Source organism: Oreochromis aureus, linkage group 3, assembly GCF_013358895.1.
Source record: "Oreochromis aureus strain Israel breed Guangdong linkage group 3, ZZ_aureus, whole genome shotgun sequence".
In the NCBI taxonomy this organism is placed as follows: Eukaryota; Metazoa; Chordata; class Actinopteri; order Cichliformes; family Cichlidae; genus Oreochromis; species Oreochromis aureus.
The window spans coordinates 15,091,151-15,108,127 of NC_052944.1; the positions used below are offsets into that span (position 1 = coordinate 15,091,151).

Consider the following 16,977-nt stretch of genomic DNA (forward strand, 5'->3'; position numbering starts at 1 on the left):
ATCTAAATATATATGTAACAACTCAGTGGGCTGCATACTGAACTTTGAGGATAGAAACAATGTATCAATCCTATCGCGCTAGTGTCGATCCGATACCAATACTAATGTTGGGATAGATATAATCGATATTTGGATCGAGCCTTCCACCTCTAGTAACAACTGCACAGAGTTCAAAGATGATCAGTGAAAGCACTTCTAAAGTGACTTTAAATGGCTGTGACAGCTCACACAACAATTCACCCCAGTTTGACCTTTGCCCTTACTTTGGACTCGTGAGTGCATTTGAGAACCAAAATTTAAATAATAAAGTTTCATCACAAGACAGTGCACATGAATGTGTACTCTGTCACTGACACAGTTGGAAAGGGGACTCTATTATGTATTAGCTGGCACAAGAATCTCTGTAATTATAAAAACCTTCTATTTTACTGTATCAGCTTCTGGCATCGAGGGCCTGTCTCTCCTTCAGTGAAACAGTAGGCTGCACCCTCAGCTAACTTGGCACGGTTAAACACTGATAAACATTTAACATGTTTTACTTTAATCTTGACTTTCTTTATCTGTGGTTGTTTTAATCACTGTGAATACTTAGCAGCACAAAGTGTAGTAGCTGTCCACCCGGGCTAAAATATCATTTGGATAATAAGTACTGACACCCTTCATCTGTTCTCTGACATTTATGGAAGCTCACAAGTCCACAACATGGCAATAAAGTTCATCAAGACCCTTTTATCCAGGAAAATGACCCCATAAACATTCTTTTGGCTTGGCCCAGAGTGGCCTAGCTACAGCGGCGCTGGTGCTGTTACACTTTGGCTTGCTGTGGTTGCCCAACTTGGAATATCTAAGAGGTGGAGCTCTGCTTGTAAAGGAGATATGATATTAATCACAAACATTAAGGGACTAGCAGAGAGGGGAGATAGAGAGCCCAACAAAACCTGGAATAAATGAAGGATGATCTGTGTGCAGGAATTCTTCAGTATTTACGTCTCTACAGTCCTTTAAAGAAATCATTGCTTTGCCCCGTCATTACTCTGGTGGAGTTGTGTGCGTCCTGTCAGGAATGTCATTGACACAGACTCTGTTATCTGAGGCCGATAACAGAGCAAACAAATGTTGAGAAACAAACACGTATGTAATTGCGTCTGTTGTGTGTGTGTGTCCCGTCCTCACATCGATACATGTAAATGCAGATAGGCACAGAAAATCCTACAAATTACAAACTTTTCTTTGAAGAACACATGAAATTGCTATTTTATTGTCATTTTTAGCTAAAGCAAGCATTGATATGTCAAGATATCAAAATATCTTTAACTTAAGATCAAGGTTTAGATATACTCAGGGTCATAGGTACTGGTACCATTACTTTTGAGACACTGAAAAGGGGATTATGTATAATAACGGCTGTAAATCCTAAACAGCTGATGCAATACTTTTGATGAACACCTTGAATTAAAGCTGAAAGTCTGCACTTTAATCACATCTTGATTATTTGGTTTACAATCCACCGTGGTGCTGTACAGATGCTCTAAAACCACGTTTCATTGCCTAAATATTGCACAAGTCCTGTCTGTGCGTATTGCATGATTATTGGGATAAAAGCATAGAGGTCTATTGTCCAGTTTACAAAGCAGGAGTACAAAGAACCATTTTGAGAGGCTGTAATCAAATCCGGTCCTTTTCAGCTCTTTCCTCATTCAGAAGTTCCCTCCTTACACGCCAGGTAAGCTCGTCTTTAGAGATCTTAAAAGTCCCACAGTGTTTTACCCAACTCAAACATACAGGTAGTTATTCAGATAATGATGGAAGTTAAACAAACTGTATAAGAAAAGAACAAACTGGAAATGTCTCAATATAAATTTAGCACAGAAACTGGAAAGTAAACTGCTTTGTTTGGTTGATTGTTTCTTTCTTGTAACAATGCTTCTTGGAAATAATCTTATAACATTGGAAAACCTTTTTATTTCCCCTTAAATGCTGCCACATTTGTCCAAAAAACAACAACAACACAAAACCGCCTTTATGGGTAGAGCAGCAGAGTTGAGTTTGTGTGTTTCACCCATGAAAAAATTGCAGGATCTTCTCTGCCAGTGCCAAACAGCTGGTTCTGAACTCAAACTGGAGTAGATGTTTGAAGTCTGAAGAAATAAGACATTTGCAAAACTGTCACAACAGCCTAGCACCACCTCTGCATGTTGGTCACCAGCTTGGTCGCACACTGCAACAAATGCTTCAACCAGCATTTGTTGCAAGTCAACCAGTGTGGTTGTCTCCATTTTGGTCACTCTGGCCAACAGTACACCCAAGCTGATCCCACAAGTGTTCAGTGGGGTTGAGGTTAGGACTGGAAGCAAACCATCCCGTCCTCAGAGATCGCTCTGAGGGGGTGAACGTTGTCATCTTGGAGGATAGAGTTTGGTCCCAGACTGTGGAGATATGGGATTACCACTGGTTGCAGAAACTCATCTGGTATCTCTCTGCATTTTTCCAGTGAGGGCGATGTCGCTGCACACCCTCACACTGCCTCCAACAAAACCTGTTATTAGTGCAGCAGTCTGCATAGTATTCTATGCATCTCCTCCACACTTTAACCCTCCGATCCATTTGCTGTAGGCAGAATCTGGACACATCAGGGTCCATACTGGTGCTGCTAATTGGGCACCTTATTGTCAGCTCCTGGGGAACCAGAAGCTCAAATTAGCAGAATAAGGTGTTTGGCATTGGCAGAAAAGAGCTAGTATTCCAGGGGCACAACCCACATACTCTGCTGCTTAACCCATAAATGATTTTCCTTACAAAGTGTGGGAATAATTACCAAGAAGCATCGTTACAATAAAGCACAGGCAAGTTTAGACCCGTTTTTGGGGCACCCACAAATTTTTATCAGAGCACGTCTAAAAATATCTATATTAATAGTACTAATAATAGCATATTTTAATATTATTTTATGGAATTTTCATAAAATGTTATATTTTTGTAACTTTTCCACTGTTAACAGTACAGGATAGACTAAAAACGGGTTTCCTGTCCAGTGTTGTTGATGTCATGATGTTACAGTGCGCTCACACAGAGGCGTTGCTGCTGTGGTTTGTCATCAATAGCCTAACAGGAATTTGTTGCTGGGGCAGAAAGAAGAAAGAGAACAAGACAGAGAAAGTCAAAAAAAAAATTTCTCGAAATAGCGTCAAAACATTAGCTAATAATAGCTTTGATCGTTAGAGATTATTAGCTATTTGTAACCTTCTGTTCCACTAGTCTGCTTGTATATTTCCAGTTGCCACCCAAGGAGCTCATGCACTTTATTATTTTAGTTTGTTAAAAATTTAGATTCCTATTCTGGTCGAATTGGGCTTCGGTGGTTGTTTACAGTACATCTGCAGATCCAAGTGAGAGCAAATAAAAATGATGGTACCTGTCAATGCCCAGCAGCAGCCTGTGTTCAGTTTGAATACCGTTATAAACTGACATAAATCAGTTTATGCCTTTTATTCACTGTAATGTTTAACTTTTGGGTGAAAGCACAAAGACTGAGAGAGCAAAGACAAACAGGTAAGAATGGACATGTGGTCAAATCCATATAAATGATAAAGCTTGTAGCTTTTGTTTTCCCCACATTCACTGATCATGATTTCACATAGGGAGGACAGAGAGATTGTACAAGAACAAGAAGAACGAGGGAGCAAATAGTGAAGTCAGCTAGAAAAGCAAAAGTTATCATTCACAAAGTAGTTTTCATGTATTTCATGGCGGTAGCACACTTAAAAAACACCAGTGGACATTCTAAACAGAGCATATTGGTATGAATGGCAGCATTTTACAGGATTCATACCGCTCTGCACACGGCTGAACAGGATGGCTGACACTACATGTGACGACTACAAATCTGTTCTCCACTCGTGAAATTGTGGTACGTGATGCTCTGTGCTAAGTCTGCATAATAAACGGTTTGTATGAATTCAAAAACTTTAATATAAAACAGCTCTATTACCAGTTTGCTTTCTGTACAGGTCTTTGGGGTAGCGGCGCGATTGTCCAGTGTCTGTACTGAATAATGCTACTTCAAGTGCTTGAAGATTTGGTGGCTTGCCTCTATGTGTTTAAGAGACTGAAATAATGTTGTGCATGTTTCTTGTCTTATCTGCTCTGCCTCAGATAATTCTTTAACTTCTTTAAGAACTGAGCCTTTGCTTGGGGTTTGATAACTAAAGGTTCCACCCTAAAACAGGTGGATTAGATTGAAATCTCTGATTATTCACTCTGAATTACTCTCTACTACAATAGGTCATCCAATTAATTAGGTTGCTTTAGAGTGTAACATTGTAACGCGTAGCTAACTGAATTTAGGTTTGCAAACAGCATATCCCGTTAATATTAACTACAAGGCACTGCTGACATGATCGGGAACTGAGCCCCCCTAAAAGTCTGAACCTAGAATCGCCCCTGCAGCAAAGAAATAATCGATCAAACACAAATGTCATTACTTTTTGTGCTAAGTTTATATCCTTTGCCCATTATTTATATTCTCCCTACTCTCCATTTGCCCAAACGTCATAGTATAGGTCTTTTTATTTTGCTACAACATACTCTTTTTATCCATTATTTAAAACTTTGTGTCAACTTAAATCAGTTGAATCATTATTATCTTAAATAAAATCACCCTGCAATAGAAACTTGTGGCTGCATTTTCCTTTCCTAACACCTGAGCTTTTCCTGCCTTCATGAGCTGTAAGGGTACAACACTGCCAACCCCCTCGTTACTACGGCGTTACCTTGTAATTACGTAATCTTACGTAGGGGTCTCCTGGTCTGAGCTCTTTAAACCCTGCCGCTCACTGCGTGCTGTCATTTCCCCTTCTGTGATTGGCTGAGAGCAGAGAGGGGCGCGCCTGGTTGCGTCATGTGAAAGAGAGGGATGAAAGCTTATGGGAGAGAGAGAGAGGAGAGAGAGGGAGATTAACAGCAGAAGGCAGGCGCAGTAGCAGACTCCATATATCCGCTAGTCGGAGACGGACGGTGCCAGCTGCTAGCTAAGTTAGCTTCAGTAGGCAGTTAGCAACTAGCTTCACAGTCCTAGCTTCTTCACTACACATGAGAGCCAGTGTGTGTGTGTGAGAGAGAGTGTGTATGTCAACGCTTTGAGCGCCAGCTCGGCTGTCCCAAAGTGACTCTGTGTTTGCGTGTACCTGTGCGTGTGCGGTGCGAGTCTGTGTGTACACACAAACCTGCTCACTCTTTTCCTCTTCCGAGTAGCAGCAGCAGTGTGTCTGTAACTGTGTGAGTGAGGTTAGCACGCAAAGAAGCAGACGCACACCTATAAACACTCTCTGATAGTCGACTGTTTACAGTTGGTGTCCGGTTACTCAGCTGCGGATTCACATCATTTCACTGACACCGTCAAAACGCCAGCATGTGAGTACTGATGGGTTAAAGCGTGTGTGTGAGAGTATGAATGAGTCTCGTTTGTTCGGCTGTCATTGATTGATTGCATTTGACTTGAGATTGATCGAGAGTGACTGAATGGCCTAATGTTTAAAGTGACTTAAGTGTGGCACGTGTTGCAAGCGTGGTTTAAACCACGGTCTTAGCTGCACAGTTGTAACACAGGTACAAGTGCAACGTGTGCGTGTTTACCTGAAACAGAACATAAAGTACCAACCGCGTTTTAATCAGGAGCTTTCTGTTAGTTACACACGGTCACACACTCATAGCTGCCTTATAACTGACTCAAATGTGCACACAGAAACTTCAGGCTTGAGATTTCGTTTCACTGGACAGTTGCGATAGGCGTGAAAAAGTAATCACTGCTAGCATTGCATAGACACTATAATATAAAACTGTAGGAGTCCTTTAGCAGATGGAGTTCTGTGCAAAGAAAAGAGTAGATGTCTGTTTACATGCTGAAACTTGCAGCTTGCACAATGTGTTTGTTTTCGTGTAAGCCACACATAAATGCGGAGCTCTGACTTTGTTTTTTCCCTCACAGATTCTGTAATGCAGAAATTTTTTCCCTGTCATATTTGACCTTTGATCCCGTGGATGTTGGACTGTTTGTTCATCCTCAAAACAAGCTTTACTCTGCGTCACACTGTGATACATGCCAACAGCTGTCCCATCCCAGAGCTCTGGGAGACCCAGCAGGAAGTCAGTTACTTTGATTAGTCATAAGCAGGAAATGCTGCACATCCTTCAGAAGGAACTAATTTCACCTTGATGGTAGTTTTTGGAGCAGTAAAGACAGGGCAATGGGAGGAAAGTGATCCTGAATTTTAAAGTAGCGCACATCTAAATCTTTAAGAACTCTGTTTATAGTTTTTATCTTCCTCCAATAACTGACACCTCCATCTTCTCAAAAAGACAACTTTGCAGTAAATTGTAGCAGCACAGAACCTTTAGAGCTGTTGTGAGTGCAATAAACTGAAAAGGCATGCTGCAAAGTCATCTTAGCCCCTTTTGATGAAGACATGCACTTTAGACCACTGTGCCAGCTGACACTCCTGCTCTAACTGTGCTGCGGTGATGGATTTAGGTGGTATTTGGAGGTCTTGGATGATCACAGGAGATTATATTTCCAGACGTAAGTCTTTAGTGATATGTCGTTGGTATAAGGAGCCTTTTTAAGTACTCTTTTCTGAAATGCTTTCTAATAAATTAAATGGTTCACAAGGAAAAGTGCAGCGAAGACTCAAGCACTTTGCAAAGTGGCATCAACATTCTTCTGTCTCACAGTACATGTTTGTCTACTTCCAGGTTGCACAACTGCAATTTGTATTAAATATGCTTTTATGTCGACATTTTTGCACCGTTGCCTCACAGCATGACAGCCCTGGGTTGCTAGTGACTCTGTGTGGAGTATGTTCTCCCTCCTTCAGTCCAGAGGCATGCATGTTTAGTTAACAGGCAATTCTAAAGACTTACACTTGCACATAGGTGTGAATTTTGGTGTGAATAGTTGTTGCGAGCTGTGGCGAGCTGTCCAAATCGTATTCAACTTTCACCCTATTACAGCTTTGATAGGCTCCAGCCCCGATGTTACCCTAAACTGGATAAGTGGAAGAGAATGGATGGATGGGTAAATATATAAATTGTCAACGTAAATTTTGATACATTTATAAATTCAAGTGACAAAAGATGGATGGATATTTTTAATGTATGCTGGAAACATGGACACACTTGAGTATTTCAGTATGCATCTGTGCTGACCTGCCTTATCCTCCACACAAGTTTTTCAAGCAGTTAATTGGAGTGCTGACCTGTTGTTGGGGTTTCCATGTAATTGCGAATGGACAACTTGTATTATTCATATAAAAATACTGGACTTTCTCCTTTAATTGCCGCCAAGGCATCGTCCAGTCATTTGCACTTAGCTGAGTCAACAAGCGGTGCCATTAAACTGGCAATCAAAAACTGCCACTCTATAATTTACCCTCTCAGGCATGTGATATAAAGACTATTTTGTGTGCTTGTTAAAGTTTTCAGTTGTGTATTCCTTGACTGAGCAGATGTGCACAATCACCTGTTGTCTCTCTATGTGTGAGAAAGAACAACTTCAGACAGTGTCTCAACCTGATCCTCTTGACATTGTCTGGACTTTATGCATGAAAATGGCCATAGAGAGCTTTCATCTAACATTTCTTATATTGGTTGGTGAGTGTGAAACAGGACGTTGCATAAAAGGGACTTTTTAAAAGGGATAGTATGCAGCCATAACAACAGCCTATAGGTTATATTACGCTTTTTTGCAGACTGCCTCTCTACAATTCGAGAGCTTTTGCCTTTGCAGTGTTCATCATTGCTCCCACTGCATCACAAATACCTTTCTTGAGAATAAAATCGACATATAAATGAGATATCAGTCCTGAAAAAGCTGAAAATAAATGGCAGGTTCTCAAAAGAGCGTCTAAATCGATCAGTGAAAGTAACGTGAAAATTTAGGATTTATGTGGGAGATCATGTTTCTCTAGTACATCGTAGGTCTTGATGGGGCAGCGTGTAGCAGCGGTGGGTCGGACCATCTTGTTGACTCAGCTGGTAAAGTGTCTGAAAGTCAAAGTAAAATGCAGCAGGTCTACATAGCTCACAAGTCTTTTCAGTGCACCACATGTTATACCATCCATTCTTTTCCGCTTATCCTTGTCAGGGTCGCGGGGGGCTATCCCAGGGCACACCCTGGACAGGTCGCCACTCTGTCACAGGGCTAACACATATTTACACTTATGGGCAATTTAGAATTAACTTAACCCCACTAACTGCATGTCTTTGGACTGTGGGAGGAAGCCAGAGTACCCACACAAACACAGGGAAAACATACAAACTCCACACAGGAAGGGTGGAATTGAACTCAGGACCTTCTTGCCGTGAAGCAACAGTGCTAACCGCTATGCCACATATTGTTTTTAAATAGGTACTGATCACACTTGTTTAGTTTGCTTCATTCAAGTTCGTGTCCATGATTACACTTCAGCTAAATGTCTGCTTAGTAGTTAATTTAAAGAAGCTTTATGCAGCATTAAAACACTTAAGGTCCACTTAAATGATCACAGGTGTTTCTTGTATCCCAAACTGCTTGTGAATTCAAACCCATGATTTACTTTTCCACAAGTTCAATAATCTAACCTTTATGGTATGTGCCCCACAGAGTCAGCCTGTTCCTGCTGCACGAAGCTCGCGTTACTGACAATAACTTTGAAACCTGGTTTACGAGAGCTTGCTGCTCTGATACAGCTGATCTTTATTCTGTGTTATTCTTTCTTGTAAACGCGCTTGTTTGAAGAGCCCGGATATGGTTTGTCCCAGTTTACACAAACAGAGTAATCACTTCTGCCTATCAGGTCAGAGGCAGGTGGGGCAGAGACGGAGACTGCCGGGGTGGAAGAAGGAAGAGAGGAGGGAAGGGAGTTTGGTTGAATGCACATCCATTTTCCATTCGGTGTGCGCTCTGTCTCTCTCCATCACGGCTAATGAAAATTGACTTTTTCAGGAATCGTTGGATCGAAGTGAATCTGCTTTATGTCTTCGGGGAAAGATTTGTGTATGTGTGTGTGTGTGTGGGTGTGGGTGGGTGTGAGAAAATGTTCTGTTAAAACTTGTTTAGTTCAGTCTAGGTCACATGATGAAAGCATTGATTGCAGACATTAAAATAGGTGTTTTTCAGGTGCATTTCCACACAACAGCCTGCAGCTGATTTATTTATATTAAGCTGGATTCCTGCATATGTGCACATCATGCTTTGTATAAAACATTAAATTCCTGTAAGTAAGCAGAATAATTAACTATTGCCATTTCTTTACATCAGTAAGCTCGACTTTTTCACATCAGATCAGACATCTAAACACATTCTGACATTAAGTTGTGTTTGGAGTCACACATGCAATAACATAAAGCGCCTGGTAAAGAAAGTCTAAATGTATATTTAAAACACTACCTCAAGAGAGTCTGTATAATTATAACTTATACACTGCAACATCTTTAAAGCACATCGCGACTTGTTATACAAAGTTACAACTATACACACATAGTAGGCTGATAAAGGCATGTATACACATTACAGTGCAAAAGTCTTTGATAGCAGAGTAAACAAAAAAGGAGAGACTTTTTCTCAAGGTGGAGAAGTGGATTAACAAACTCACCACACACTGGGACAGTTTGGGTCGTCCACTGTGAGTGCAGAATACTCCAACTTTATTCATTTGTCAGTTTTGGAGTGCTTGGTTTTAGAAGGAGCAGAATAAGCTGAAGATTGACCTCCTTTTAGTTCCAAAGAGACATATTGGGGCGGGGGGTGCTTCCCAAAGTCTGGCGTGCATATGCCCCAGAATTGGTGTCCTCCTCAGTTACGCTGCTGCTATTGCATTTAACTTGGTGGTTACTGGAGTAACTTATTGGCCATGTGCGTGTTTCACTTTTTCATTACCGAATTGCTGGATTTATAAACATTTATAAAAGTATTTATAGCTCATAGCTGAGGGGAGCACATTGACCCCATTAAATGTACCTAAGAAGTTTGATGATGGAGGTCAGTTCCATAATTGAGTGCATTTTAGTAGTAAAGTTGGAAAAAGCAAGAATAATTTTTCTGCTTAGGAAGGTATGCATCACTATCAGTACAGCACATTTTTTTTTTTAACAAGTTATAAATGCACCTCAGTGATGCTGCTGATTACAATTTTTACAGTTTTCCTGATGTTTACGTAACACTGCCGCCATCTTGGATTTTGCAGTCCGTGTTGGTGGGCTTACTCCGACTTGGAAGTGGTGTTCCAGTTCAACGTTCTGACTTGCATTTCTGAAATTCCGACTTTCATGAAACGCAACAGTAACCAACAGTAGAAATAAAACTGGTCAGAGCAGTCTGAAACCTGAGCTTTTATCTCAGAGAGATTATTTGTACCTGCGGTGACTGAAATATTTGAATTTCAGCCATATTTTGACAAAAAAGAAAAGAAAAAAGTCTCTTTTGGTAATTACCGATTCCTTATTTTTATGCCTTTCTAATTGCTAATTACTAGGAAGCACAATCGCTAGTGTTCATTAGTAGAACTAGTGAACTATCTCCTTGCTGTTAGTTTGTAAGTTTCACTGCTAATCAGTTAGCCGCAGCCAATCTTGTGTTCTGCCTGCTGGCTCACTTGTTGCACTCCTTGTTATCAATGCTTCCCAGGGAGTTTCTCACCTCAGAGTTGGATGTACTCCGAATCGACCATCTTGGGCTGCAACTGGTTCTTTATCTGCTCTGGAGATCCACTACGATAGCGACTCAAACCTTGGAGGAGGTGGAAAATTGGTTTGTGCGCCACTATGCCGAGCACACTGAGGCTACCTGCTCTGGATTTGAGGAAGGCTCACTGAAAAGACAGCTGATGCTTTTGCTCAGTTATATTTATCGCAAAGTGCTTGACAAAGAAAATATTTTCAGAGGAGAAAACGCAGCTATTTAATATTTATTTAAGCGCTGTGAAAGAAGACACATGTACATGCCTGCCACTTGGGCAGCTGCACATGTATGCACTTGCACTGAGCTTTTTTGATAGTCCTGTGTTTTTTTGATGAGCGCTGTGCCCACAACAGCCAGTGAACATCAGCAGAAATCCATCACGTACAGCACATCCTTTTCTTCTAATGATAACCCTGAATGCTGTAAGCGCCGAAAGGTAGACTGTTTGTTATTGCCCAATTTCTGATGGATGGCTAGCTCTGTGTATTTGTCCCTCAGTTACTCAAGCAGGGCAAAGTTGAAACTAGTAATGTGTGTCACAACATCACAGACAAAATAGAGCTGAACTTTGATCTCCAAGAAGTTAATGTATGAACCAGAAGTCGCTGCGGTGCTTTTAAGCTGCCTAGCACCCAAAGGTTTCACTCAGTAGCCTATAAACTTTCTCTGAGGACAGGATGACGCATGCATGTGGCAACACGTTTTTCTTTAACTGATCTTTCTGGGTTTTCCGATATAAAAATTTAAGACCACGTTAGCTATTGACGATGTTTGTGCTTGTGCCTTTTTTGCTCCTGTGACTACTGAGAAGAAGAGACACAGAGAGGGTTGGAGACTTACAATAGAGAGAAAGAGGTCATGGAGTACATTTGGCATGAAGCTATCATTCCACTTTGGCTTTCCAACTGGGAATTCTTCTTTTCACTTGTATAGGGTCGGGATTGAGTTAGGGAAAACGTTGATGCTAAAGTTGTTTCAGATGATGTCACACTGGTGTGACTGCTCTAATGCATCGTGTTTCATTGTGAGGTGTGATGAATGAAATCAGGAAAAGACAGGAAGCACGATCGCTGGTGTTAAGTGATACACCTGGAAGAAACCAGCACCATTAAATGTGCTTGAGCTGCCAAGATGAAGTGTCTCATAATGAATGTAGTTCCTCTAACTTGACACAATAAATCCTTTGATGGTTTTTCGCTGCTTTATTTGCAACTTTCCATTGACTGTGTGTTTTTAGCTTTTGTACTACGCACATTCATACCATAGCAGTCTGCAGGAGTGAGAGGCCTGCGGCTGGTTTGGAGCCTCCACAATGAAACAGCATGCAGATTTTTGCTTTAAAAATTCTTTGAACCTTGCTCATATCTGAAACTAAAACAACCCCACAATCCCATGCATTTTTTTGGACTTAGTGAAAGGCGAAGGTCACATTCCTTTGTCTTTGTACGCCTGTTAGAGGGCCAGTGGAAAAGCGCTTTGTTTTTTTTTTCAGGTATGCTATGAATATTATATTGAAATTACATTTAGAATAATTGAAAATGTAATTTTTTTGTATGATTTAAAAAAAAAGCATTTCTTAATGATATCTAGTACTTGATAAACTGCAAAACAAGATGTATCTGATGTGTCAGTTTCTTTAATGTAAGCAGGTTTATTCCCTGGATCAACCCCAGGATCACATGAGTGGTTCTGATCTCTGACTTGGTCACTATTTACTACAAAAAGGGATCTTGAAAAAGTTAGCTTTGTATATAAATAAATAGGAAAAAGGGGAAGATACCAGAATGTATGGGGTTTTTATATCTTGGTCTTCTGTTTTTTGCCCTTCCAGTAGAGTGGAAATTGTAGCTTCTTCAAAACACTTATATGCCGTTTAATTCTGTAAAAGCTCCTGTTGATAAAGTGGATTTTGCCTGGATTCCCTCAGTTAAAGTCATGCGTCAAAGTGCTCTTATTTTGTCCACCCGTGGTGCGTGTATGCACGTCCTGAAGTAGGCGCCATGTTTTGGTTGTCATCATACAAAAATCCATAACAGCCTTTCAGAATATTACATTTCAAGTTGTCTGAGAGTTAACTCAACTCCTTCACCTCCTCTAGGCTTTGTCCCTTTCAGGCTTTAGAAGATTGAGCCCACGACAGCAGACTTTGGCCAGTCACGTGCCTCTTTAAACCTGATCAGGCTTTTCGTATAAAGAGTGAAAAAGTTCCATGGGGGAAATAAGATGGGGTGGTGTTGTGTGTTAAGTAGGAGAGTTTCAACCTGGGTGAGCTTGGTTAAAATAAACACCCATGTTTGTGTTGTAGAACGTGACAGAATTTTAAGACTGATACTGATATTTGGGGATTGAAAAATCGAATAATCTGATATTAGAGCTGAGAGCTCTAATATTTGTGCAGTTACTTATCCGCTCTTTCTGCCCGACTCTGCTCTGATCAGAATAGAGAGAGGAGAGCGGCAGGAAGACGGCTGTTTATTTTCATACTCTGTAGATGGAGAGGAGCAGCAGAAGTATGCAGAACAACTACACTGATGGTCCTGATAATAAACACTCTATTATACAGTACTATCATGATACTTAACTCCTGATACAATGTTATTACAGATAATAATTAAGTATTAAATAATAATTGCACATAGACTTGTGTCACAACTTAACATAACCCTTTCTCTGGTACTGAAACGTCCCTCAACTTGTGCCTCAGCAGAGCCTGGGTACAGCCCTGTCCATGGGGAACCATACCTGGGTTTCACTGCCTCCAATTTGTGACAGACCCTCATTACCCACAGGATTTAATGGGGGTCTTTGGGAGCTTTGTCAAGCTAAGTGTGTCTAATCTTCAGTACCTTTTTGGTTGAGCGAAAAACTAACAATCCCTAGTGAGCCATTGCTTTGCCATCATCGGATGGTGGCGCGTAACACGGGCGCTCATGTTCGTAGTATTCTACGACGGTCCTTACAAATCGCGTGAGTCATATCTGTCCCCCGTTGACCTTGTTAAGAAATCCAAAAAATTGACTTAAATGTGGAGGGCGGTTTTTTGAGTTCGTTACGATGCTTCCATCGTTCACCTCTGCTGATGCCACTAGGAAAAGAAAAACTCATTAGAAGAACCTTGCAGACCATACCAGAAAAAAGGAGCGCCATCTGGTGGACTGAAAGAGAATTCGATTTTATTCTTCTCGTATTAAAAAGTTCGTCATTTTTACAATTGAAATAATAGGATACGTATTTGGTGTAGCAGTATTGTTACAAAATATCGGCTAATATTGCGATACATTGTGTTGATATTCCTTCGTTCTGTCCAGCCCAAATTCAGGGGTTTTGTCTTTTATCAGTTTTTGTCTTTTCCAGCTTTAAGTTGTCATGTTTGAATATAAGGTGCGGTTTGGGTTTCTCAGCACTTCATGACAAAGCAATGCCTGATAGCTGTAAGGTGGACCGTGATCACACTTCTCTATTTTTTTATTCAACATGTTAATGGTAGAAACAAAAAAACCCTCACAATCAAACGATGCGGGTCATAATGTTACATCATCTGCTCTATATTAGTGCTGACGGATCAAAGAAACGTAGCTAGAGTTATCTCATAGAGCTCTCATGCAGCTGTATTTACCCTCATTGTATTCCTTTCTCCAAACACTGCTGCCGAGTGTGTAGCCGGTGAGAACATGCAATGTCTGCACTGCAAAGACAGCATTTATGAAAAGCTCTGCAAGTTTCAGGAGAAGTACACGTCTGTGCTTTGCCTTTCAGTTTTTTGTTGTGTTTAACTTTGATTCGGGCCTCAGAGTGAGCCAAGATTTCCAGCTGTGAGTTCCCACATGCCGGGAACACGAAGCCCCCGGTTTTATTTACCTGCTCATCTTACATTTTTCAGTATGAACCCAAAGCACCCTTCATAGCACTTGAAGGAGCTCCTCATACAGGACAACTGTATCTCTGAAGTAGTCAGAGTCGGAGTCAGTCTCTGAGCCAAAAATAGCAATATAATTCACGCTCTCCAAAACCAAAATTGCACTCAGATTTAGTGCGACAGCCGGACCGTCCCACTATCTTCTCGTCATACCACAGCGCACTTTCTGGGACACATTTGTCATTGTTGGCTGCGTGATCTCTTAGTGGAGTGAGATGGTGCAAAGCTGTTTAATAATGCTCTCACATAATGACAGAAGAGGACACGCGTGGAGAGCAAATGATGACCTTTGATTTCCTTTTTCTCACAATTGTTGCAGATGATTGCTAGCTAAGTGTTTGTCTCAAGGACTGATTTGTACTGTCGCAATGAAAAAAAGTGTGTATCATATGAGCTCCTTACAGTGGAGCTGTTGAAGTGAAGAGGTCTGCTGCTGTCTTCTTGGATAATTTGTGATTCGGGTGGATTTTTAGTCATTAAATCCGTTTATACCATCACATGCTGTGTTTTGGGTTTGGAGTCTTCTTTCCTCTGCCCTCTGCTGGGATTGCTCAAAAGATTTCCAGATTTTTAAAGATGAAAGAGAATTTTAGACGACAGACAACACTTTAAACGAACCGCAGTTAGGCTGCCGGCTGAAAATATGTTATTGTATTTTTCAGTATCTTTTTTTATGTTCCTGAACGGTGCTGTGATTTTTATTATTATTATTTTTTAATTGCTACAAAATCTTTAGGCGAGACAAAACAATATTGTATCTTGTTTTTATTGTATATATTTTATATATAATAAGATACTAAATATATACAATATGCAGAATTTTTTCTCTGGAGTTTATTTGTTTAAGGTACTTGGTGGCTTCCTGTTTGGAAAAAATATCCTGGTATCACATCATCATAACTGCTTATGTTACGCTCTTCCTTGGAGATTACACGTGTGCAATATCTGGTTCAGATCAGTGGACTGTCAGGCTATTGCAAGAGCTTCGTTTAGCATTTTGAAGATCATTGCTCCGGATTTGTTGCTTGATATACTGACTTTTGTCATGAGTGGAGCACTGCACTAAACCTTGCAGCTTTGCAAATTTGCAGGTTTTATTTCTAAAAGGTTTGGTGGCCTTCATCATGACATGACTTCCACAGCTTCCCTTATCTGACAGCTTTTTTAATAACATGACAGTGGAAAGTTCAAGTAATATGACGTCTTGATATATGTTCCCCTGACTTGTAGCTTCATTTTCACAGTCACAGCCTGTTGCTCATTGGCTGCTTCCGGTTCATGGTGATGGTTGTCATTAAGGCTTATTTATGGCATTTAAAGAATTAAAATCTAAAGTTCAAAACTACCTAGAGTTACTATTGCAAGGTTTAAGGAAAGGATCCAGTTTTTTTCAGTCTGTTGTCGTTAGGCCCGATCAGTATTCAGGGCTTGGGAAACTGAATCTGTTTCTTCAGGTGTGCCTGTTGTTTTTGTGTAGATGCAGTATTTGGTTTCAGCCTGAGTTTCCACTGCATGCTGTCTACAGACGGCTTCAAGGCATCAACTTATTGAACGATTCTTGTCTCATTTATTCCTTTTCTAATTTGGCTAAATGCTAATTATTTATAGTGTGTGATAAAAGTATTTCCAAAACAGTAGAGCTTGAGTAGAAAACAACTTTTTGACTCTTTATCCAGATCTATATCTTGGTGCTCTAGTGTCTCAGTAGTGCAGTGTGAAAAATGGCATCATATATCTCAGCAGACACAAGCAATTGTCCACAGTAAAGAAGGAAATAACTGTGTAGTGACATGTGCCTCTGATATGTTTATTGTCAATGCAAAGTTGAATTTTAAGAAATTTTTTATTGAAGATATTTGGATTCACACACAAATAATATTATGACTTGAAGGATGCATTTAAGTCATTACATAATCAGTGCATTTAATAATCAAATGCAGTGATTATTCCCTTTGGTTTATTGTTTCATTGTCAAATTGATACTTGTTCTTTCAAGTGGACCTAATTGACTGTAGTTCCGACGTTTGACCACAGTGTGGCAGCAAAGTACTTTTAGTGAAGTGCAGGCTGAGGTCTGGCCTAAAGAAGAAGCCTGGCTGCCTGATAAGCGTTGAACGTCTTCTGCCTGTCTCCTCACATGAATGAGAAGCTCTTCATCAAGCTCAGGTAGCTGTGACACGGTTTGCGCCTTCATGCACGTGCGTATGGGCACCTGTGCCATGTGGCGCTCACGCGGCTGTTGGTTTGTTGGTGTTTGGCTGCTAAATGTTCTTAACAGTCAGTAGTTTAATGCCTACTTAGTTATGATGGCTGGTGGGTTTGTCAGGTAGGGGAACAAAGCTAGTGTATG

General features: G+C 40.6%; 1 protein-coding gene across 2 annotated transcripts in view; it reads left to right on the top strand.

Moving 5' to 3' along the window:
* Positions 1-4,952: 4,952 nt before the first annotated feature.
* pcxb (pyruvate carboxylase b) overlaps positions 4,953-16,977 on the top strand; it is a 282,068-nt gene continuing 270,043 nt past the window's right edge. Inside the window, exon 1 of one of the 2 annotated variants that reach the window (XM_031736804.2) lies at positions 4,953-5,409. In XM_031736804.2, coding sequence (XP_031592664.1) covers positions 5,408-5,409 — 2 coding nt within the window. In that variant the 5' untranslated portion in view covers positions 4,953-5,407. Of the gene's footprint in view, positions 5,410-16,678; positions 16,794-16,977 lie in introns of those variants that run through there. The other variant, XM_031736803.2, reaches the window with a different exon arrangement.